The sequence below is a fragment of the Mastigoproctus giganteus genome, chromosome 10 (genome assembly GCF_048544385.1).
Source record: "Mastigoproctus giganteus isolate SK-2022 chromosome 10, ASM4854438v1, whole genome shotgun sequence".
Taxonomy (NCBI): domain Eukaryota; kingdom Metazoa; phylum Arthropoda; class Arachnida; order Uropygi; family Thelyphonidae; genus Mastigoproctus; species Mastigoproctus giganteus.
In genome coordinates, this window is record NC_143584.1 from 230,824,139 (window position 1) to 230,850,061 (window position 25,923).

At 43.4% G+C, this 25,923-nt stretch overlaps 1 protein-coding gene across 2 annotated transcripts in view; it reads left to right on the forward strand.

Annotated features, from left to right (window-relative positions):
- Positions 1-25,923, forward strand: part of LOC150080023 (serine/threonine-protein kinase BRSK2-like) — a 364,636-nt gene that overhangs the window by 72,380 nt on the left and 266,333 nt on the right. For both annotated transcript variants that reach the window (XM_090383817.1, XM_090383818.1), the window contains exon 2: positions 20,132-20,226. In XM_090383817.1, the coding sequence (XP_090239943.1) occupies positions 20,132-20,226 (95 nt within the window). The remainder of the gene's footprint in view (positions 1-20,131; positions 20,227-25,923) is intronic.

Genomic DNA, 25,923 nt, shown 5'->3' on the forward strand with positions numbered 1-25,923 from the left:
GGGGGGAGGGTCCTTGTTTTATGTGCTTCCAACCGGGGAATAAAAAAATATATATCTATTGTTCTAATAAGAAACTGAAGCAGTTGCTTTGACATTTCAAAGGCTTTTGATCGTGTTTGGCAGAACCGCATTTTAGATGCTTTGAAACCAAATCGGAAATGGCGATATCCTTCTTCAGAATAAATGGGAACCCGATGGCTTCCCTTATTGCACTGCTGATGAATAGAGTGTCCATCTCACCATTAAAAACAGGAACTTCACCCATAAGGCGGGGTCCTGTCCGGCATCCTATTCACTGCGATTCGTACCCCTTCATATGCCGTTGAACCGATTATTTAGTATAGTCAGATGTTGTCAAGCTACTCACTAAAATCGCATAATTTGAGCCATTAACTGAAAGCCTCCTACACTTTTCAGTTTTCTGCATAACTTTGGCCTACATCTCAACCCAAATCGGAGGCTATAACTCACCGTCCACATTGAGCACCTCCCTCCACTCACGTAGGTCTGTTATGTGTCTACTGTAGTTTCTCTATCGCGAATGTAGAGAGAGAGAGAGAGAGAGAGAGAGAGAGAGAAACTACCAGCAGATACATAACAGATCTACTCGAGTATATCCCGAAATCTTATATGCCACAGTAATCTGGGCCTCAGCATCTCCCTCCCTGCAGAAGCCAATATTAAGTTCCGAATACTGGACTTTAAAATGGTTGGGTGCCAAAAGAGCCACCTCCCAGACTGGGACCACGTATATAGCGCAACAGCTGAAGTTCAGAGTTTGCAAAACCCATCACTACGAGGCGTACGATGATGGTGATAAAAATGCTAACAGGTCAGATAAATGTACAAAATGTTTGCCACAGATTGAGTGACATTTCCTCCCCCCACCTTTCCTGCAACGTCTGAGATCAAGTCTCAAAATCATACTAAAACGGAACCAGCTGTACATATGAGATCGATTATTACCGGCTCAAGCACTTCCACACGTACAAGTACAAGCGCTTCAAAAAGATGGAAACAGATCTGCAGGAATTGGTGAGAGAAGAAACTCAGGCCTGTGAGGATCTCCTCACAGGGTGGATCTCTCATCTCAAGGCGAAGTAAACGGTTTCATGTAATAACAACTGTGTGTCAGTTGCGAACGTGACAAACAGTTTGAGGCAACTCCATCTCCTTCTTACAGATACCCCGTGTGCATCTGCACTGTCGCTAAAGTACGGATATAAAGATAGAGTGAACTCATCTGACCTGTTTTCTTATAATTTTGCATAACGCATGTGTGGAGCATCCGATCACCATCATTATACCCCTGTCGTGATGCTCATTAAAACAGTTTTCATAAAAATCTCAATTTAATCTTAATAATTTCCCAACCAACGTGTAAATCTCCTGAACCCCCCCCCCCGCCTTGGTGAGCATTTGCTAATTATACATTGTAACTAATAATACGGACATTTACTGCTAATAAAAATTATGTATTTAGGTCTCTAAACAAGCTTCCATCTTATGGTTTGCTGAATCTTTTTTTGCCATGGGTATTTGGTTTCTCTTTGGCCGCTCACTGAGGGTGATGGTAGAAGGCTCTCTGTCTTCTAACTTCTCCACTAATGCCGGTGTCCCCCAAGGTTCAGTTCTTTCCCCCACTCTTTTCCTCTTGTATATTAATGACCTTCTTCCATTGACTGGAAATCCTATCCATAGTTTTGCCGATGATAGCACATTGGTATTCAACTTTCAATTTTGAGAAACCTTGTCCTGCTCAATCAGCTTCAACTTCTCGAAAATCTGCTACCAATTCCTTAAATGCCGATCTTCAGGTAATTCTCCAGTGGGGCAAAGACAACTTAGTTGATTTCAACCCTTCTAAAACTCAGTCTTGTCTTATATCTCGCAAAAAGGATTCTTCTACTCCTATGCTTATGTTTAGTGACACTCCGATTTCTAGGCAAAATGATATATCTCTTTTGGGGATTACCCTGACTTCTCATCTCTCTTGGCACAAGCACATTACAAATATTGCTTCCTCTGCATCTAAAAAACTTGGTTTTCTCTTTCTCCTTCTCCATTACTTTTCTCCCAAACAGCTGTTCTCTTACTCTGTATAAATCGCAAATCTGCTCTACAATGGAATATTGTTCCGACATCTGGGGTGGTGCCCCCAAAACCCCTCTCAGGCTCCTTGATTCCATTCAGAAGAGGGCAGTTAGGTTAATTAATGACTCCTCTCTAATAGAGGTTTCTCCACTCGCTGTCTCATAGACGTACTGTTTCTGCTGCATGCCTCTTCTAAAGATATAAATATGATTTTTATTGTAAGGTTCCTAGGTACACGCAGGTACCCTACCTCTACAAATCCTTCACAGCCCTAAGCCAGGAGTAGATACTTCCGTGGGCACTGTACGGTTCTTCTGAATTGGCTTCCATAATTCCCACTTTCTCTTCCAAACCAGTTCGAACTCGTGTCGCAACCTATCAATATCCTTTTACTGTCAAGCTTCAAGCTCACAGAACCAACTTTTCTTTTTCTTCATTTATCCCATCACCTTCCGCCCTCGTGGGTAGCACAGTTGGTACGATCGCCATTCTCCCCATACTGGGTGCAAAAGACCTCAGTTCGAGTCCCAACGATGAAGTCAGCCATCTACGGGACTCTAACGTTAAGCAAACAGAAAATTGACTTCGGAACACGTGCAGTTTACAGACAATACACGGAGCAACATGGCCTTAGTCGTCGATGCTTCTAAAACCCAACAACAACCAACCTTCAACTTTTGTAATGGTGACTATAGTGGTCTCAGGCAGTTTTTAAATTCTGTACAGTAGGACCAATTGATGATGTTACCAACAGTAAATTCTAAGTGGGAAGCATTCAAGGAATTAATCGTGGAAGCTACTAAAAGTTTCATTCCTATTAAGAAATATTGTTCAAGGTTTAGGCCTAAACGGTTGTCAAATAAACTAATGAACTAATGAGACTCGTGACAGAGAAGAAAAAATGCATGGAATGCATATAAATTATCAAGCGACTCAGAAGCCTATGGCAGATATAAACTGGTCTGTAATCAGGTGAGAAAGGAGGTTAGGCAGGCGAAGGCAGATTACGAGAAATCCTTGGCAAAAGATGCTAAGAAAAACAGCAAGGATTTCTTTACTTATATAAACTCTAAAAGGAAGGGGTCAATCTGATTGGTCCACTTGACATCGATGGTTCGACTGTTGATGATCCTGCTCAGATAGCAAACAAACTGAATGAGTATTTTGCATCTACATTCACACGTGAGGAGTTATTAAGGAAGGAAAATGGCAGAAGGTTATCAAATTGTAACAGGATACTCAATGATTTTGTAATAACTGAGAGCAAAGTGGAGAAATAAGAAAAGCACCTGGGGTGGATGGGATCTATCCAGTTATAAAGGAGGCGGCAAAGCAACTAAGCAAATCCTTAGCCATAATTATGAGAGCATTCTTGGACTCAGGGGAGGTTCCCACGGACTGGAGATGTGCAAATGTGACCCCAATTCACAAAGGGGGTTCCAAGGGTGACACGAGTAATTACAGACCAGTTAGTTTAACTTCTGTTCCGGGTAAAATAATGGAGTCGCTGGTTAAAGATGCATTGCAGGATCATCTAGACAAGACTGCAGCAATAATTCAGACACAGCATGGGTTTGTTAAGGGAAAGTTTTGTCTGACAAATTTGATAAGATATTATGATGTGGTTACAAAGGAACTGGATGCAAAAAATAATTTTGATATCATATATTTGGATTTCAGGAAAGCTTTTGACACTGTTGCGCATGGAAGACTACTGTACAAATCGGAGCAGAATAGTATTAAGGGTAAGTTGCTACACTGGATAAAAGGATGGTTAAGTGGGAGAAGACAGAGAGTGGTAATCAATGGGTGCTGCTCTTCGTGGACTAATGTTATTAGTGGAGTCCTACAGGGTTTGGTGTTGGGTCCACTGTTGTTTTGTATATTTATCAATGATATTGATGAAGGTATATCAGGCTTAATGTCCAAGTTTGCAGATGATACAAAGGTTGACAGGGTTGTTAATGGCAGTGTGCTATTGCAACAGAATCTAGATAATTTGGGCAGATGGGCTAAGAAGTGGCAACTGAAGTTTAACCTTGACAAATGCGAAGTACTGCATATGGGTAGTTGAAACGTACCAACTGTGTGGTACTACACTTAAGGTGGTCGAAAATGAAAAAGATCTGGGAGTAATTGTGCAGTCAGATATGAAGTTTTCTGAGCAATGCAGACAGGCTGCCAGGGCAGGTCATGGGGTTTTGTCAATGATATATAGCAATTTTGCTATCAGGGAGAAGGAGGTGTTGTCCCTCTGTATAAGGCAATGGTCAGGCCACACCTTGAGTACTTAGTACAGGTCTGGAGGCTTCATTTTAGGAAGGATGTAGATTTACTTGAGCGTGTACAGAGAAGGGCAACAAGATTGGTGAGGGGAATGAAGGGATCCTCTTACCAAGAAAGGCATATTTTCTGCAAATTGCAGTGGCTGGAGACTAGGCATCTGCGCGGTGATCTTATTGAAGTGCATAAAGCCTTGAATGGGTTGAGCACGCTGATTTCTGATGGGATCCTTCCACTTGTTCAGATTACGAACCTAAGGGAGCATAAATTGAAATTAAGAAAGGACAGATGTAGATTAGATGTGCGGAGATTTGCCTTTAGCCAGCGGGTGGTTAATTGCTGGAACAAAGTTCCATCTGTCGTTGTCGAAGTTGATAGGTTGAATAAGTTTAAGGAGGAACTGGACAAATATTTAGAGGGGATTGTTTGGTAATTTTTTTTTTTTTTTGGCTGATGTTGCATAAGCTCATACGCTTGCTTTTTTGCATCACGTGCCGCTACTATTACTACTGTCCTTCACATGTATTATAATAATAATAATAATAATAATAATGTATTTCCTGAAAATGTAGAAAAACTGAAGTCCAATGTCAACAAGAATCTTCTCAACGTTGAACCCACGCACTGTACTAAATATTGTAGGTTCTGATACCTTTTGCGCTTGGCCTTAAAAAAAAACAAAAAACAGGTGATTAGTGGACGGGCTGATTGTGGATAATGGGAAACTGGAGACGTGTCTCCTGCGCGTGTGTGCGCGTGGATTTGTTACCTTTGTGTCAGCTTGGGAATGGGTGGGAAGTTCCGGCCATAATAGACGTCACGATCAGTGACCAGAAGGTCTGGCAGCTGTTCGACATGAGGGGACGGGTAGGGGGGGATACGGTCTGTATACGTGCACGTCTGTGAGATGGGGTGGTTGCGTGTTTGGTTTACCACGTGATTCATCGCGTTGGCGGTCAGCTTGAGAGTTTTGCAACAGCTTCACCCTAATCGAACTGCGCCAAATTATATTTAAGCGATGTTTTATTGCAAGAAATCGCACGACTTCTGCTCTAACGAAGACGAACAAGTTATGGAAGGGATTTGTGCTCTTCCCTCGCCACTTCAACGTTGCGTTTTGGTCGTCCATTTTTTATTTCTTCGAGGAATAATGCGCGTTCATAGGAGAACAAAAACATGCGGCAGATTTTGTAGATTAAACTTAGCGTTTCGAACAGGGTGGGCCAATTACGGCTGTAACCGATGGACCAATCGAAACAAAGTGACGTTGCATCACGTGACCAAGTTGCTAAAGAACGACGTTCTTTAGTAACTTAATCATTCCATTGACGCATTCACTTGTGAGCGCATCAGCAAATTTACGAGGAAAGGAGACTGACCCGCATCAGTAACGCACGCGAGCCTCCTTCCCCTCTCCTCTCCCAGTAAATTTGTTGACGAAGACCCACCCGGTTCTCTGTGACGCATTATCAAGCGGCAGCTGATTCGGGTCCGCGTCCAATGATTGCGTCAGTCCGCATTTGAGTGGGAAGAAACCCCTCGCGCGTTTTGCCATCACATTTTTAAATGATCCACGTGCGGCATTGTGTTATTATTATTAGCCACATGGTACAAGGAAGCCTGAGGCTTATGCTGCACCAGCCAAAAAAAATAAATTCCTGAGTTATCCCCCTTTGTGTGTGTGTGTGTGTGTGTGTGTGTGTGTGTGTTAGAGAGAGAAGTTGGTCCTGTTTGGCGTCTTGCGGTGGCAGACCAACTGTGACGAAGTAAATGGAATTTACTTCGTCCTCCCCACACCGAATGGAAAAGACCAGAATTCGAATCCCGCGAATGACGGGGGAATTTTTATGGGTATTTTCAGAACGTGGCCGAGTTAGTAGGTTTCAGGCGAGGGTAGTGTGAAAACAGTAAATATAGGGCGCAATGTAATGTGGCCTAAGTTGATGAGCCTGAAACTTTTACGAGAATCCTTTTGGTTTTGCCCATTTTATTCCGGTAGGGCAGCATAGTTCGCTCAACGATAAAATGGAATTCTTCTCGTGTTTCGTTCTGCTGGTCCGCTCCCCCCCCTATGCTTGAAGCAGACCGGATTTGTTCAAAGTGCGACTGTCGTAATTAGCCGTTGCCCTCCCTCAGCAATAAAGATGGCGTCGGATACCGGAGAGCAGAGCGAGAATCTTTGTTTCATTCGAGATAATTGTGACCCAACAGATTTTCTTCCCCTTCGGGTCTACGAGCGGGAGTTTTGCCCGCTGTTTTGAGCATTGAATGAATTTGGGCGGAAGTGTTTGGGGCCACGTGAGTCGAGCTCGGCATCCAGCTGGCGCTGTCCCTCTGTCACGTCGCACGCAGAAACAGAACGAGCAGGAAAGAGGGGGGGGAGAGGAGGGGAGTTACTGAGTTTATAAAACCCTTGTAATTGAAAACGACGATCGAAAAGCAGGTATTAAAATATCTGCAGATATTTTAAATTTGGGAAATTTTTTCATTTTATTAAAAGTTGAAAAAAATTGACATTTTTTTCAATTCGGTTTGCTTTTTTTATTGCGAAACGATATTATTGCTATTTTTCAAATAGCAATTATAGCAATAATATTGTTTCGATATTTAATATTTTGCATTTAATTTTTCATTTTAAGATCAAAAAGAAATTTATTGTTTTACTGTTAATTACAATGGCTCGGCAAGTGAAAATTATTTGCCATATGTGTAAAAAGAAATGCAAAGACTTCCTCCAATGCAATGCGGAATGCGGTCTTGTGTACTGTTTAAAATGCATAGATTTGTCAGCCGTAAACTGGAAAAAGATGTCACAGGCAGCTATCGACTCGTGGAAAGGTCCCTGTTGCATAAATTACAGGCAGACGAAGAAAAAACAGACGAAAAATGAAAATAACTCAGGATCAACCCCAACGGATCTTTTAAGTCTTTCCGACGGTGAATCTCAGTGTTTCACCTCATCGTCAAATGGCACTCAACAGAGTGGGCCATCCGAGGACATACCTCATGACGTGATATCACAGCAGACAAATTGCTCCTTCTCTCACCTTCTTAACCACGAAGTCTCACAAGTTGAAAAGCCAAATGAGATGACCACGAAAATGATTTTTCAAATCCTGGACACTCAAAAATCCACGATGGCCTCTCTTCTTGACGAAACTAAAAAAATCAGGTCAGAAAACGCCCAACTTCGCGAAATAAATTATATCTTACTACAAAAAATTTTGGATTTAACAAATCTTATCCAAAACTCCAGTACACTTATTCAAAACTCCAGTCCTACAAGAAACTTGGCGAAATCTATGGAAAATCCCACATTTAAACCGACTCCTATAGAAGAAGCCACTTATGCATCTATTGTAAAGGAACCTCCACAGTATATGGTCCAGTTACTAGTCAATCTCAGAAAGCGTGTAAATATGGCAATAGATCTGTCAATCCACTCCTAGAAGATGTCATTTTCTCCAGGAGGCAGGCAGATAACATCAGAGGACAACGGAATCAATCTGCCTATAATCAGGCAGGAAGACATCGACACACCCCTGCTGTTGTGGGAACAGCTACCAACTCTTCAATCACAGCAGTCCCAAGGACTAAAAGTTCAACCAAGGGTATTTTCGTCTCGCGACTCGAACCCCAACTGTGCGGTACAGAAGTAGAGCAGCATATCAGAACTCAACTGCAGATAGAAGTAAACGTAATAAAAATGAATTCCAAACACGATTCGTACAGCTCTTTCTATATTCAGTGTCAACAAACGGATTTTGATCTATTACTAAAGGATCACTGCTGGCCTGAGGGAGCCATTATTCGGGCTTTCTATGGACGCCCCCCTCTTCCTCGTACTGGGTCATCAGCCAGTGACTTAGCAATCGAAACTAGTCAACGGGAATGACGTATCGAGCATATTTCAGATATTCTGGAATCTCAACTGGGAAGAACTTCTATAAATGATTCATCTATCTCTTCATCCTACCAGAATTTGAATGACTCTAACTCTTGTGAAAATACCTTTCTGCCATGTCACTTGCCAACAATTAAACCAAATAACTTACGCCTTACTGCAGCATCAAAAGATGCAATTACTGTATTCTATATGAACGCACGCAGTCTTGTAAAACATAATGATGAAATCCTCGCTCAACTGACATCATGGAATCTCCATCCAGACCTGATGGTTTTTACTGAGACCTAGTTCTTTCCCTGAAGTTTCAGTCCGATTTCAAGACTATGCTCTCTTTCACAGTTGCAGATGTGATTCTAAAGGGGGTGGAGTTGCTATTTACGTTCCCAATCATCTGCGATGCTCTGCCTTTCCTATCACAAATCTGCCTGATCAAGCTTGTGAAATCACTTTTATCCGCATTACCTCTCTGGTGATTGGGTGTCTATACCGACCTCCCTCAGCTTCAGTCAACAGTTTCCTTGTAACTCTCGACAATATTCTATCTCACTTCACAAGCAAATCCCTTAGTCTTCTGCTGATGGGAGACTTTAATATTAACATACTTCAAAGCTCTTCCTCTCAAGTGCAACACCTCCTAGATGTCATTTCTTCCAATGGGTTTTCTATTCTGACTGACGGAATTATCCCGACTAGAATGGGAGAGTCCCACAATTCCCTTCTTGACTTCACAATTAGGGAATGCTCACTAACCTATGTAGTACTGGATGCAACCATTTTTGATCATCGTCCCATCTTAATGGTAATAGAAAATGAAGAAATTGTGGAAGAGATCATGCACACTTACAGATCTGTGACTCCAGGCTCTCTCAATCAGCTCTGTTATGATCTCCAGCAGTTTTCGTGGGATGGAGTGGCTGCTACAGATGATCCTGAAATTGGGACGAACTTCTTCTTTGAGCATATCCTAAATAGTTACGAAAAATGTGCGTCATACATTAGGATCCCAGGGAATAAAAAGACCACTAGGCCAACATGGAAATTATGCCCATTGATGTCAAACAAAATTTGTAACATGCTAAAGAAAAGGAACAAACTTGCAAGAATTGCTAGAGAAACAGGAAAGGAGGAAGATAAAAACAAATACACAACGTACAGAAACAAAGTCACCGACAGTATTTGGACGGAGAAAAGGAAATATTATAGTTCCCAACTTTTAAGTTGGGAACTATAATATTTTTTATATTAGAGTTCCCAACATTACAAGCAAGGAAAAGTGGACAGTCTTGAACAAGCTACTACCTGGAAGAAAAACGAAATCACAGAGCTACGTTGGAGATGTAGTTGAGAACGAGGTACTCAATTCGGATGACCAGGAAAAGCCGCAGCATTCCGTAATCTCAAGCGTGAATAACCATTTTAAAGACGAAGTTGACTCTAGAGATAATGCAACGAGAGAATCTGTGAAGCACTCAATGAGGAGCTCTTTTTTCCTCGCTCCACTCTCAGATCAAGAGATTTTAGAAGCAGGACATCAATTAAAAGAAAAGGGAGCCCCTGGCTTTGTTGAAATATCTCCTGCTCTGCTGAAAAAGGTCCTTAACTCAATTCTAACACCACTGAAGTATATTTACGATCTTTCCGTTCAATCTGGTAAATTCCCGTCTCAATTCAAAAAAGCAGTCATTGTTCCTGTTTCTAAGGGGAAAAATTGTAACTCTATCAACAATTTTCGTCCAATAGCTGTATTCTCAGTTTTTGCAAAATTATTCGAAAAAATTCTTCACGGCAGACTCATGGGCTTCCTGGAAGTCAATCAGCTTATCCATCAACAACAGTACGCTTATCGTTCGAAAAGATCCACTGACCTGGCAATTGTTGACTTCTGCTCTAGGATCACGGACTGTCTTGAAAAGGGCCACTATGCAATAGCACTGTTTCTACACCTATCAAAAGCTTTTGACGGCATAAATCATAAACTCCTACTCAACAAGCTTAACGATCTTGGCTTGAGAGGAAAAATTAACCTTCTCCTTGAAGACTGACTACCTTACTGATAGGCCATTTGTCGTTAAAACAAACCAGTCTTTTTCAGACATTTCTTATTTCACGAGGGGAGTACCTCAAGGCTCACTTCTCGGACCTATTCTATTTGTTCTTTACATTAATGAATTTCTCTCTCATCTTCCATCTTTCCACCTAGTAGCGTATGCCGATGACATTTCCATTCTAATCACTGATAAAGGCCCTAACCAACTTCAATGCAAGATCTCTGCCCTCTCTAGCTTCAAAAGAATCAGCTGATACTAAACCCAGAAAAATCCAAATATATGGTGTTTAGGATGAAAAATAAACCATTGAATATTGATTTCGAAATAACATACAAAGGAAAACAACTGGAAAGGGTGAATGATACCAAGTTTCTAGGAATCTGGCTAGATGACAAGCTGAGTTGGGATAAACAAATGATCACCTTACGAAAGAAAACTTCGTCACTAGCAGGAATACTCGCCCGAGCCTCTGCCTGGGTACCTCCTTCCCTTCTCAGACTAGTATTCCTTTCCTTAATATAGCCTCACTTCACATATGGAATCATCTCATGGGGTACGACCAGTCAATATAACCTTACGAGAATCAATTCAATTGTCAATCGATGTGTTCGTTCAATTTTGGGCCTTCCCTGGAATGCATCGGTGACTTCGAGATATAAGGAAGCGAGACTCTTAAGCATCTACCAACTGATACAAAAAGCTGAAGCGGTCTTTGTCTACAATGCTTTGAAAACACCAAACTTTCCTCCTCTCTTCAGATCCTGTTTCATAACAATAGAAGAAGAAGGAATAAGATATGATTTAAGAAATGAAGGAACCTGAAGGTTCCGCTTTTTCGAAAAGCCATAGGTGAGAAAAATATAAAATACAGAGTCCTGAAAACATCAAAAATGCCATTTCACTAAACAAGTTCAAGAAGTTCCTGACTGAACACATCACCAGGGATGTCTGATCTAAATCACCTTCCACTCAACTCCTGAACTTTCCGCAATGCATACCAGTTTGGAAATTGCGTAAACAAGTTGAAGGAACAGCTGTCAAAAAGCTTGTAACACTCTATGCAATTATTTCATCATTTTTTCTTTCGTACTCGTTATTGTAAAAGTACTCGCAATGTAATTATAAGTAGTGTTGTTAACCACGCGACAGTTTACGAAGTCTCTGTAATGGAATGTAGAAACATGTCCCATTCATGGCTTATCTGGTTTTATTGTTATCTTTTTCAAAGGGAACACCCCCTAAAAAGCCTCTGGCTTATGTGTTCTCCCTCCCTTCTCGCTGTTACCTCCCAACAATTGTAACACAAAATGGGGATAAATAAATTATCAATTTATCAATAAATTATCAATTTATCAATTTTTTAGAATTGTAAAGATTTATTCAGAGTTTTATGCGTGGAATATCTCTCTCTCTCTCTCTCTCTCTCTCTCTCTCTCTCTCTCTCTCTCTTTGGTAGCATTATTTCGATGTTCGTTTTCTCTTTTCCTCGATGTATAAATGGTACTTCGTGTGGTCCACTTTTTGGCCATTTTTACGAGAACACGTTGCGCGTCCTTCGCTTTTCGTGCGTTTTTCACAGTTACGATGCGCTGATCGTTGCTGTCTGAATAAACGAAAAAGAGCCGAGGGAAGAACCCCGAGGACCCCAATTAAAACTGATGACAATTTACGCCGCTTATCGGCTGACCTCTCCTCCTTTTGACCCAAAAAGGTGCTTAAAATGAACGTGGGGGTTGGAGGATGAAAAGCGAATGAAAGTTTTTACCTCCGTGGTATTAGGGGGATGCACGAAATGGGGTTCCATTTTAAGACAGCAGTTCGAGCAGGAAACGTACAAAGCAGAAAACAGACGAACGATCTCGGTTTGCGCGCATGCCCCAAACGTAAATAACTTGGCCGAAGTGCATTCGCTAGATTTACTTTCCGAGAGTGAACAAAGGCCACGAGGGTATTGTGTCTATGAATCACGTGCGTTCTCTGCTCGGGTTCGTCTCAGTTGGGGACGAACCTCTTTTGTGGAGTGGGGGGGCTACGGCCCACCACGGAGTAGCGCGCAAATGGCGAAAGAGCGGCGAATAATGTGGGGAGCCTTCGTTAGACCTTCGGTTTATTTTTGAATCACGTCGAAACCGGAAGTGACGCCACAACATTTTAACGCTGTCTCTTTGAAAGCTGCGTCTTTTCTGCAAAAAAACAAAGAAAATTTGAGATGTTTTTTTCCCGCCATCCCACCCAAACAGTTTGATTTTCCCCCAGGAGTTGGGGATTGCGCAGAACGTGCCCGTTTTACTCGAAATTCTTAGTTTGTTCAGCGACGTTGGGGTGGGGAGGGGAGGGGGGGATGCGCACTCAAATGTGATGACGTCATGCGCACGCGCGCACAAATGCAGCGTCCGATGGCGGAGGAAATCTTTCCGTTAGAGGGCGCGGCATGCTAAATGAAGCGCGGACGTGGCTTCGTGTACAGTAACCTCACTTGACCCTGTCTCGTGGCAAAAGCGTCTGTTTTTCATTTCTCGTGTCGCGGCTCCGTTCTCGTTATCACGGTCGCCATGGCAACGGGTTCTCGTTCGGCGTAATTTGCAGCCATTTACGGCCGCACGAGTGGCGTTACTCGCACCTCATTGTACGGTGCCGTGTCGGGCTTGGGGGGAGGGGTGGAGTGGGGGATGCTCGTTAACGCCGTTATGAGTGACGCCATGAATAAGACTTTAAATAGAGCGTTAACGTCTCCTAAACACTCCCCCCCCCTCTCTCTCTCTTCCCCTTCCCCCTAAGCTGCCAGCTGAGGTGTTGACATTACGTACGGAGTTCACTCCTCCACCGGATCTCGCGTAGCAGCAGCAGCCCAATCGACCTTCCACGAGGACGGGGATGTGCACTTTCATTTTTGCTTTCATTCCGCCTTTTGTTTCTCCGCGGAATCGCGAATGCGGTCAGTGTCCCCCCCCCCTCGCAAGGTGGGACTGCCGATTTTGCGTTTCTTCGGAAATAGCTGCGTTCCGTGACCCTCCCCCCCCCCCCCAAGATCGATCGGATGCCCGAAAGACGGAGAAGACGCAAACTGCATTAACGGGGGATCCGAAGAAGAGCGTGCACCCAACCGGAAAGCCGAAGAAGCGTTTCTTAATTGTCTTTAACTGGAAGCGGAGGTTGACTATCTTCGGAAACTGCTCGCGGGGTTCGCCTTCTCTCGGGACTGCGCTGAGGATCGCGTGATAGATCAGCCAGAAGAAAATAAACCAATTTCCCGAGAAGAAAGCTCTCCACCCCATTCTGCTTTCCCTTTTCTTGTAAAATAGCAATTTTTTTCCTTTTTTGGCAAACGGAAATCTTTGCGAAATTTCTTTCCATTCTGAGGACGAACTGCACTGCACCCCCGCTCCTTCCTCGTAGATGCGAAATGAACTGATTCGACATCGCAGTTCGCATCCCAGAAAGCATCTGTGGGCCATTGATCCTTCTCTAATTCGTCCTATGTTTAATTAGAGAGAGAGAGAGAGAAAGAGAGAGAAAAGGAACAGAATGATTTCTAAGTGACAGTTTTGTATACGATGACATCATCGACAAATGTTCGTATTTTAATCTTCGTTTGGATTGTCATATTTGAGAGGACGTCGATCAATGAATTGAAATGCAGCGCACCCAGGGAAGGTCCACGACAGGAACCCCGGTGGTCCACATGAAAGGTTCGTAGCGTGTCTCAGTTGTGATGACCGCGAACTCGTCACAGATGACTGCGAAGTCACCGGAGAAGTGGATCCTGCACATCCTGGACATCTTGGATGCCGCTTTATGACAAGGGACTTGCAAACTCACTCGAGGCATCCGCGTAGCTCACATCCGTTGGAAGGTCGCCATCGAGGTCAGATACATCGCCGCTTGACGTTGGCTTGGGAACCTGCCAGTTGCAGACAGCGTTTGGAAGCTTTTGGAGATGTTGACCGGGCTGAAGTGAGATGGCGTTTTGTAAAGGTCGCGTCGAATTCTGCCCAGCACACGTTTTCGGTATTTTTCCAAATGAGGTCACGGTCTCAGGAACAGCTACTTACTCCCCACCTCGGTCCTCCCAAATGAACCATTCATTTCATTTTTTTTTTCGACAGCACATCTCCGATTTGGTGAGAAAAAAAAAATTCTGAAAAGTCCACGAACTTGAAGGTGACCTCACGGTGTGTTTCGGTAAAAGTTCACACATTTTCCGACTGTTCTTCGTTCTTTACTTCGACAAATACGTAAGCGAGGCGGCACTTTTTACTCTTGCCGGATGTTACCCCGAGTTCTGCAATCGATTTACGCGACGCTACTGCAGGTCACGGAGTTCCTGGCAATTTGCCGAGGAGGTCGCCGTTACACCGCAACCAAATATTTCACTCCGAAACCGATCTTCAAATGGCATTTCTACGCAAGTTATTTATTACGACCACCCCACTTCGGAACATTTCAGCTGTTTCGGTCTCGGTTGGCAGCTCCGCTTCCGTCACTGACGCACGAAACGGATTTGTGGCCGTGCCGAACTCGCCACTTTTTCGTGACCTGCAATCGTGAACAAACTGCCCCACCCCCAAATGCGAAGTGTCAAACCAACTAAATCTGTGAGGCGTCGGTATATTCTATTCGTAATTGGGTGTGTTCTGTGGTCGCTTTGCTGCATTTCGGACGAAACACCCGAATTTCCGGGAGAAAAAAACCACCAACGCTTTCTTGAGACTGACTATGAAAAAACAGCCCATAAAACTTTCTCTGAGGATTCGGAGGATTCAAGCTCGGCTTTTTTACACCAAATGTGGGAAGGGCGGCGCTTATATCCACTGTGTTGCCCACGAGGGACAGCAGTTGCGTAATTCGCGTTTAGAATGAATTTTTTGGTACGAATTACGTATTAAAAACGCGATCAATCTTTCGGATTACGTACGACACGTGTTTGTGGTTTCGAAGAGGACGTTACGGAGATTTTGGACAAACAGATGTTGCGCAACGGCCCTGATAAACGTGTCCCGGATGTACGTGTAAAAGCAGCGGACTACTCAATAACTGGCCACTCCGAAGAACATCGCGAGCAACTCGCACCGTTGTACATTTCGTTCCCGGCGATTTTCACCTCACCCCCACCGGATCCCTAAGATCCGAACAACCCCAAGGCTAGCATCGTCGCTTATGGATATTGCATCAGGCATCCATGGATCTATCCACTGCTTCCAATAAACTTGTCCTTCCGCAGGTCTTCTTTCCGTTTGTTCCACCGTCTATTATCATCGGGTTGGGCCACAACAACCTGTGGACGATCTGTGAAACCCTGTGGATGACCTGCGAAACGTGTAACAAAAGACTTCTTTCCGAGGGCCGTTTGTGTCAGTCACTTCATTTTTGTTCCTCTCCCTAACTCCTTTCTTTGCGCGTATATATTTCTGAGTTGATTCCTTCGTCCTGCATGTCCTAGTACTCGATTCTCACGTGACTAAAAGATGTTCTCTACTTCGAAGTGAAACGTGTTTCTGTATAAATTGTTTTCGATATTTTTCATTAATGCATTTACCAAAGTATTGGTTTCGGTTGGATTCTGCCCGTTCATATTAAACGTAAGCCAAACAGAGCTTCTTACACTGTGGTGAAATTAAGGCTTCGCAACAAACTGGATACCGTTCACCAAATTCTCCTCTCTAGTCGTATCATATCCTCACCGAGACCTCGCTTCATAAACATCACGAATATTTTATATCCCGTGTTCTTTCAGGTGGCCACAAATCTGCTTTTATCGCTAGAGTCGCGCAAAGTTGCAATTTTCTTTAAGAACTCACGGGCCTCGCTTGTTCACCAAATTTCTAGCCAAACATCAGCCTATGAAGCTGTTGCCGTTACTTTCAGCTACCATAAAGTCCTCATAGACGTAATTGTTATATAAATACACCTTCATGCGAAGCCATCCGTGAAATATCAAACTGGATCATCAACCACCTTTATCCTTCAGCCTTGCGCTTCGTCTGTGGAGACTTTAATCTTCCTCCCCAACTAGCTAACCTTCAGCCAATGCTCCTACCTTGTACAGGTTTACAAATGAACAACGATCTCCCGACCAGAGGTAACAACCAACTAGGCCTTATCCTTGTCTCCTTTCCTTTCCTTGCACACCTCATTACCTGGCAGAGACCACAAGCCAATTGTTCTTCTTTTACACATACTTGTCCAAATTTCGACGTTGTGAATTCAACCAATGCCACAGTAATAGTTAGTCCCAGATTTTTGAGTATTGCTAAATGTGTTGAGGCTGCCTCTGCCTTCCCGTGGTGTGTCTTTGAAAACTGTGGTCTTGAAATTGCGGCGAATTTGCTTACTAATTGGCTTAACACGATTGCGACCTTTGCAGAACCATCAAAGAGGATTTTCATCGTGCCTCGGTCTAGAGAGTGGTGGACATCCCGTGTTAATATGAACTTCAAGTTAAAATAGCATCTGCACAAATGTGGAACCCGTCACTAATAGTTCAAGGCAGGATAGCGTACTCCACAGCCCGCGCAACATTTAACAATCGGAAATCTGCAGCAATTAAAGGGATGTAACCCTTCCTTCGTAGAGGAAAATGCCCCTCCTCTGAGCAGCCTTCTCATTTCCTCCTAAATCTTGAACTGACCAGTGGCTTGATTTCATATCTAGATTTGCCTCGAAGCTGGAACAATGTCCCGCTATTCGTACTTCAAGCGCAATCCCACCTGACACACACACACACTGGCCACAGTATCAATCTCCAGGGAACAGCTGATTGCGGCCATTAATTCTACATCAGGTGTGGATGAAATTACCCAATTCATTATCGGATGTATTGCCCACATATTTTGGATCCCCTCTAACGATTTTCAACACTGTTTTAGAAACATTTATTGCGATACATTACAATGCTGCCCTTCACGGCCAGCAGGCCTGGGGTTAACAGTGATAGAATAGAAAGCACTGATAAATGAAACACAAGGAAATGCGTATGTGGAAGAAGAGCCCTAAACTCAAAGTAAAATACAGTTGTTTACATTACAAATATAAACAAGATATTGGCGGAAACAAATAATTTCATATCGTAATATAACACGGACAACTTTCTTTGCACCGAACAGAAGTTCATCCTTGCACACTGTCTTACTGAAAAGTTACTCCGCCATCTTCATATTAGATCATACTGTTGGTTCGCGAAATTGGCAAGTTCAGGGACGGGGAAGTTCGATTCGAGGTTGCCAACTTATATTAAGGTCAGCATCCAAGGACTGGGCACATCAAAGTAGCTGAAAAGGCAGGAACCTATCGGATAGGTGGTGATTTAAAAAAATTATTATTATTTTAGGGTTGCCCGTAATTAAATACATTGACCCGTATTTGTGTCTGTAAATTGCGTATGTTCTATGGTTGATTTGCCTGTTTTGCTGGACGGAAAAACCCCAGTTACTGGGGAGAAAACCCTTGCTATCTACGCCTGAGACCGACTAACTCAGCCACGGAGTCAAAAAAGCCCATTAAAGTTCCTCGCGTCATCGACGGGATTCGAACCCAAGCCTTTTCCACCCGGTGTGGGGAGTAGGGTACGATACCACTGTGCTACCCGCGCAGACGGATCGGTGGTGATGGCTGACATGTGGGCACAGAGTTTGAGTCGCTCTGAGGAACTCTCCATGAGCACAGTTCCCAGAATGATGGTGCAAATATCTTGCCAACCATCATTTTGATAGTCGTGGTAAGACGTTTCACCCTGATCAGCGTCGGGAGCCTGTGGATTTGAATCAAACTGGCCATTTCAGTTGTCCTTAGCTGTGCAGGAAGTTTGTTTGTTTGTTTGTTTATGGCCCATTTTAAGAGCCAAAACTCGGCAGAAAGAAAAAAAAAAGTGACTCGATTGTGCTAGGGACAGCAGATGCCCATACTTCTGCACCATATGAAAGCGGAGAGTATACCGTGGTTTTTTATAAATTTTATAGTAATTGCAACTTCATCAATGTAATGTAAATGCTGCTTGGTAATCCATCGGAGTCCAGCTCCCAGGGTGAGCAATTTGTCCATGTGGTAACTGAGGCAGACCTTAGGATCAAAATGAACCCCGAGATCAGTATGTTTATTGACAATGGGAACAGGAGAATTAGACATTGTTGGCTGAATATGAGAATTCTCCTTTTCCCATCGTCAATAAGTATACTGACTTCGGGATTCGTTTTGATCCCAAGCTCTGCTTCAGTGGACAAGCTGTTCATCCTGGCAGCTCGACTCCAATGGATTGCTAAACAGAGTCTACATTATATTCATTAAGTCCCAACTACCAGAATATATAAAAACCACAGTAAACTCCCCGCTTTCATATAGCCATACTTGTGCTGTTATATGATGCGGAGTAACGGGCATCTGCTGCCCCTAGAAAAATTAGGCCACTTTTTCTAATGAGTTTTAACTTTTAAAATGAGCCATAAAAAAATAAACTTCCTCCACACTTAAGGACAACTGAAATGGCCAGTTTGACTCAAATTCACAGGCTCCTCACGCTGATTAAGCTGAAACACCTTACCAGGACTGTCAAAATGATTTGGCCAGGTTTCGGGACGTGCTCTTGGAGAGTCCCTCGGCCTTTCCTCAGAGCGACTCCAACTCTGTGCCCACATCTCAGTCGTCTCCATCTATCCGATACGTTCCTACTTTTTCAGATACTCTCGCGTGCCCAGTCCTTGGATGCTGACCTTAATAAGTTCGCTCGTGACAGGGAATACACACGCCGCATCCTCGAGTTGTACTTCCCTGTCCCTGATCCTTTTCCTCGAAGCTCATATTAATGCCTCGAGCTAGCAATGCCATCTGCTACGAAGATGACTTAGTGAGTTTTAATGACGAACTTGTGTTCGGTGCAAAGAACTTTGTTTTGTATCGCGATACAAAATGATTTGCTTCCACCAATATCTTCTTTATACATTGTGGTGTCCTTTCAGTTTTGAACTTCCATTTATGTCCCCCCCACATATGTATTTCGTTACGTTTGATTTATCGATGTTTATTATCATTTTGTATTATCACCGTTAACCCTAGGCTTGGTGGCCTTGTCTAATACATGGCCACGCTGGCATCGTTTAATGTTCCATCGTAAGGTTTATTGTATATTAATGTCAGCTGATGAAGGGACCCATCGTCCCGATATAATTTATGTATTTGTAAATATTTTAGTCCCGCTCTTTCCGATGCAACAGTAGTCCTCGTGCATTGTGGGAACCCGAAGCGAGAGGCCTTTCCTTAAGTGACCTATGTGAACGCGGGTAAATAATTACGCAGTGATATTTATTCGACCTTCAGAGTAGTGGGATAGCCAATAGGAGAAGAGGGATGCGGGTCACGTGGTACTACTGGGAGGACAAATTACGTCACTACAAATTCGGGTAAATTACGTCACTACAAATTCGGGTAAATTACGTCACTACAAATTCGGGTAAATGATATAAAAACCACATTGCTTTCTTATTTCTTATTACATAGGTCATTTCCTGATTAGTTATCGACCAGTGCGTTTCGACAGGTGTGTCTTTTATGTAGAAAAGCTTTCACTTACTCCGTCGTACCTCTACATCTTGCGAAGAAAAGCGTGCTCGAGGGTTGGCGAGCAAACGAGCAGTGGGCGAAGACCCCCTAGTTATGATTATTATTATTATTATTGCGATAAACATTTGTACAATATAGTTTTTTCAAACTTTCATTTGCTTTAATTGCGCGTTGTTTACTGAAACAATTTTTTGCGCTCAATTTAAGCGAACGAGGTGTGTAATGGCGTTGTGTGTTTGTGTCGTTGCAGGCCTCGTCAAGTTGGGCGTCCACTGTGTTTCCGGCCGAAAAGTCGCTGTGAAGATCATCAACAGGGAAAAACTTAGCGAATCCGTCTTGCAGAAGGTAAGGAAGCGCTTTCTTATTGCCATCTTTGCGAGAAAGGCGCCCGAGAGTCAAATGTGTGTGTGTGTGTGTGCGCGCGTTTTGATGTGAGAAAGATTGGTCTTTCGGCGCTGCGATTGGCCAACTTTTCTACTTTCCGAAGGCGGCGCTGCTGCGTTTGTACACCTCGCTTCGCACGTAGTGTCTGCGGTTTCTATTGGTACCCGTGGTCACAGAATTCTGTCCGGTCCAACGTTGACTGAGCGTCGCTATATCCGTTGCCGTGAAACAGCGTGGTGACAGCCTCCGCTTGTTACTGGGTGGGGGTTAAAACCGCCCTCCTTTTGTTTTCTCGTCTGTCGAGTACGAAGTCCATCCTCATTGCGTCAATCCCGCTTTCGAGTCTTCTTCGGAATACTCCGTTTTTTATTTATTAAAAGGAGGTGGTCGAGCCAGCTTTCCTGGCAACCACTCCCTCTATTCGCGACATTCATCGTGCGTGTAGTTTGTAGCACGTGAGCACGTGCTGCATCTAGTTGGTTACGATTCGTGGCACGTGGAAACGGCCAGTAAATAAATAAATAAATAAAATAAATAAATTTTCTGTTTATACTCCGGGACGACTAAACGGTCAGAGGAGTTCACAAGATAGACAGAATACAAGAAACAGCACCGTATTCAGTAGTCACGGACTTGAACCCCGGTCACTCAAGGCACGTGTACTTATGCACCCGCGCGCCTGACCACTAGGCTACGGCGGCCTTCGTCTGCCTGCGTATGGATGATGCCAAAACAGCACCAGTCGTGTGCTGATAACGTCGATGGGGGGGGGTGCCGTGTATTATGTTATGAGCACTACGGTGAGTTTGTCACTCGTATATTAATGCGGCACTAAACTGATCACGACTCTGCTGGTTAGAGGACGAGTTCCTCGCGAGAAAATATCCAATTGGTTCCGTTCACCACACGAAGTGCACGTGGCATTCGCTAAGACAGAAAATCGGGATGAGGATGAGCGAAGATCTTTGTTCCCACAACGACGTACCCGTGGCGTTATTGGCGCGTGTCACGAGGTTGAGAGGGTGCGTGAGCCCCGACAGAAACCCCCACCAAGGAATTCGCCAGCTGATGTTTCCGGCGCAAACCGAGCGAGGATTAAGTGGAAGCGACGGATGTACTGATCTTCGTGGAGGTATCCGGACGTGTTCGAAGATCGGGGAGGGGCAGCGGTGTGTACGTGCGTGCGTCTGTTATTCTCTCGAGACACGCCGAACAATAGCGGATGTTCTGGCACTTCTTCAGACATCCCACGTGGCCTCGGAGCAGGCGGTTCTCGTTGAACGCTAAGCTCCTTCCCGACGTCTGGCTTGAACGCTCGGGGGAGGGTGGGGGGATGCGAGGAGGCTTTCTTTGGACGATATAAGAGGATGGAGGGGGAATACGAGTGGCGAATAGCATCTGGATCACTCAGTTTCACAGTGCGCTTTATTATTCCTTTATGAGATGGGTGTGCGACAGAACGATGGAAGAAGTGTTCGTCGGCGTTGGTTCTGTGAAGAGGGGGCGTCCGAAAACACCGGAGAGAAAAAGGAGGCGCGTGGTGGCAGCACTTGTATCGTTGCGTGTCACACGACCGCGCGTCTTATTGGTCGTAAGTGGAGCGGGCGAGATGGGGACAAATTCTTTGGGGGTTTGGTGAGGGAAGAACGGGACTTCGCGTGACGGACAGAAAAATTTAATGAAAGTGCACTGGGTGGGGGTAAAAACCCCCACGTAGACCGGCCAGTAGCCCACAAAGGCGAAAATCGTTGTCGGAGGGGGTTTCGACCTCACAGTGATCTCGGCATCAGCTTATTATAAATATCCATTAATTTTAAATTTATCGAAATAAAATTTTATATTGGGGGTCAACCGCACACTCAGGTCAGTTAATAATTCACTTCTCCTCAACTTCGATAAATTTTCGCTGCAAATCGCGCTTTTAAGTAAACTTCCCCCAGCCCCCCCTTTCTCCGCGTGAGGTTTAAACTTACAAATGAAATGAAATGAAATGGAAAGTGTTTCTTTATTTGTGAGTTAAAACGGTTTCCAACCAACTTTGGGGATGGATCCGCTGGAAGTTTCTTTAAGGTCGCTTCGCCGCAAGAGAGCGGCGTCTTCTCGGTTGGCCCACCGACCCGTACCAAAACTGGGGTTCAAACCGAAAACAGGGATCGATAGTCGTAGACTGCAATAAAAATCGTCTTCCACGTTTCTTGTGGCTTGTAATTGGAGCGCGATCGGGGTACGACCCCAGACCGCGATCGTTACACATTTCTTTTATTTATATACAGACTTGTGACCCACGGGGCACACGGACCCCAAATAATGGTGAGAACGCCTGGGGTTACAGAATTAAAATAGAAAATGGAGACTTTGTTATGAGGTTACAGTTTGAACATTTTCTTTCACCGATCGTGGGGTAGATGCTGAAGGGTCTGTTTCGTGACCTTTCCAGTCGGCGAATCCCCGAGGGGGGAGGGATTCCCTTCAGTATATTGGAACAAATTCTGCGCGTTTTATGATACGCAGCTTTGTTTCGATAATTATTCTGTTCTTCGGTCCGCTGCGCAGTGAAGATGAAGCCGCTCACTCACGCGCAGCTTCATCTCCACTCGCGGCCAATCTTCGTGCTCAGAAAAGGTGGATCCGTTCTTATTTGACCTCGAATAGACACGTTATACGACGATGTTTCGGGTTAAACAGGAGGACGATTTGTTGTTTTTGGATATTTCGATGTTTCCATTTACTTTTGTGAATAATCGCCAAGTGTATTTATTGCGTTGTTCAGTTCTACACGAATTCTGTTTTACTTTCTGCACGATTTTTGTGAGAAAATTAATGTATTTTTATGTGGTGTTTTCTCATTGACCTCTTTATATTTATTACTGAAATTGTTTGTTTGCCACTATTTTCTGAATATCTTCTTTACGTATTTTTATTAAATGCATTTTGCTAGTTTATTGTGGCTCAGATCTGCTTTATGTATATTTGATAGATTCTCTCTAATGATGCTCGCGATATTGTCTCAAAGAAAATGTTTTTGTATTTTCAGAAGTTTCCTTTGAAATGTATGTTTTGATGATTGTTGTTAAATTGAGAGTTCACAATTAAATATTGATTTAATTTAATTTATTTTTATACTCAATGAAATGTTTATCTTTATTAAATGATGTTTCAATGTCTCGTATAAAGTGTTTTCTTTATTTAATTACTTTTTCCCACGAAGTGTGCATTTATTTGTTCGGCGGAGTAAATGGCCTTTAATGTTTCGGGGGTCACTGGCACGGCACACACAAAGTTCTTCCGTGAGGCGTGCAGAAGGTTGAGCGCGCTGCAACATCCTGATACGGGGGTTGTTGAAAAAGTAGCGGACACGTATACACCCTAACGTACACGTGTTTGTGAGCGAGAGTCACGTTGCGTAGGTGAATAGCCGACCGGGCTAGCCGAGTGGGTAAAGTACCTGCCCGGCAACCCAAAGGTCGCGGGTTCGATTCCCGCCTCGGGCTTGGATCAAAGTACTGCAAAAAAAACCTTGGGAGGTGCAATATGGCCACAGAAGCCGATGCGCCAACAACTACCAAATCAAATCAAATCAATCAATCAAGCGTAGGTGACCTGTAAAAGGGAGCGATCAGTTGTACGGAGAATGGATCGTTCGTAAACGTGAGTGAGAAAGTTATTTCGCGGACGTGTAAGTGCGTGCTGCGGGTGTCAGCTATCTTTATTTTATTTTTATTTTTTATTTTATTAATAAAAAGATACACAACAGGTAGCCATTAACAGTGTATCTGAGATCAGATCAATAAACATAATAACAATAATGTGAAATCCTACAGGACGATAAACATTGATATAGATTCAAACAATAAAAGCATATGTACAAAAGAGGATTGTATTAAGTTAAGTTACCGGTAAAACAAGTAATAATTAATCCGTTAGAGAACAGAAAAATAATATAACAAATAATAATAATTAGATGTGAGCTAGTCACTTTGCAGTTTAAGAGAAGAGGCAAACTTGTGGATGGAGTTCATCAGTGATTGGGAGTTGTCAAAGAAGTCAATGCGAGAGTCATTTGCTGATTTGCTGATTCTGTTCAGTGGACTGAACTTCATTAAGTCCGTGTTGGCAGAGTCAAGGCGAAACGGTGTAAGGTTCCTGACTTGTCTACAGGGAGCATTGAAGTTTATTTTACTCAGGATATCAGATGCTTCATAAATTCCAGTGATTACTTTGGCTAGGAGGGCGATGTCAGCAGTAACTCTTCTAGTGCACAGAGGCCTTAGATGAAAGTAATCACACAGCGATTCATAATACACTGAGTGATAGAATAGAGGATTGCGGTACGTAAGGTAACGGATAAAGTTTTTTTGGACTGCTTCAATTTTGTTAGTTAAAGTCTTTGTGTGAGGATTCCAGATGGGTGAACTGAATTCAAGGATTGGCAGAACAATAGTTTTATAAAGGATAACCGCATATCTGTAGTTTTTGAACTTGTATGTGTTCCGTTTGATGAATCCCAGTGTTTTGAATGCTTTGCTGGTGATTTTAAGGACATGGGCATCGAATTTAGCACTGCTGGAAAAGAGAATCCCTAAGTCGTTAACTTGGTCACACCTTTCGATGATCACAGAGTTAATACTATACTCCGTATTCATTAGTTGTGGAGATCTGCAAGATGAGAAAGAGATAACTTTGCACTTCGAGGGGTTAGCAGACAAGCCATTCAGAGACAGCCACAGAGAGAATTTGAGAGAATTTATTGAGAGCACATTGAAGTTGTTGAGAATCGGTAGTCTCCTTCACTGCTGAGTAGATCTTAAGATCATCTGCATAGAGAGCAACTTGAACATTGGAGGTGTAGATGAAAGAAGGAAGATCATTTACGAAAACAATGAAGAGAAGAGGACCTAAGGGAGAGCCTTGTGGTACTCCGCTTAGTGGTATAAAACAGTCTGAGTTCACTTGATCGATGATAACGCTCAAGGAACGATGCGTAATATAGCTGCGTAGCCATGAGAGCAAAGGGTCACGGATGCCATATAGCTTAAGTTTTTCCAGAAGTTGTTCGTGCGGGACTTTATCAAATGCCTTAGATATGTCTGTGTAGACTGCATCAACTTGCAGGTGGTTATCAAGAGCTTCAGAGGTGTATTGCCAGAAAGGAAGTAAATTTGTGACTACTGACTTGCCACTGCAGAAACCATGTTGATTCTGATCGATAAAAGGCTTGAAGAATTCGAAGAGATGTTTGTGCACTGCTGTGTCGAAGAGTTTAGCCAGGCTGTTTTGCAAGGTTATGGGTCTGTAATCAGATACGTCATTTTTATCACCTTTTTTGAAAATAGGAACTATATTGACCTGCTTAAAGTGCTTAGGATACTTCCCCAGCCTGAGAGACAAGTTGAAGATCCGCAGTATGAGGGGTTTCAATGTAGTGACAGTCCTTTTCCAAAATAGGCCTGGAATGTTATCTGGGCCTCTAGTATAGTCATTTTTCATGCTTTTTAATGCCGAGTTTAGATCTTCATCAGTGATAAAGAGATTAATGAGGATATCATCTTTAACAGGTGTGAAGTCAGGAAATGAGGCAGGTCTCAATGTATCATTTGTTTGAATTCTAGAAAAGTGTTTGGCAAACTCTTGAGCAATACTGAATTCGTCAGATAAGAG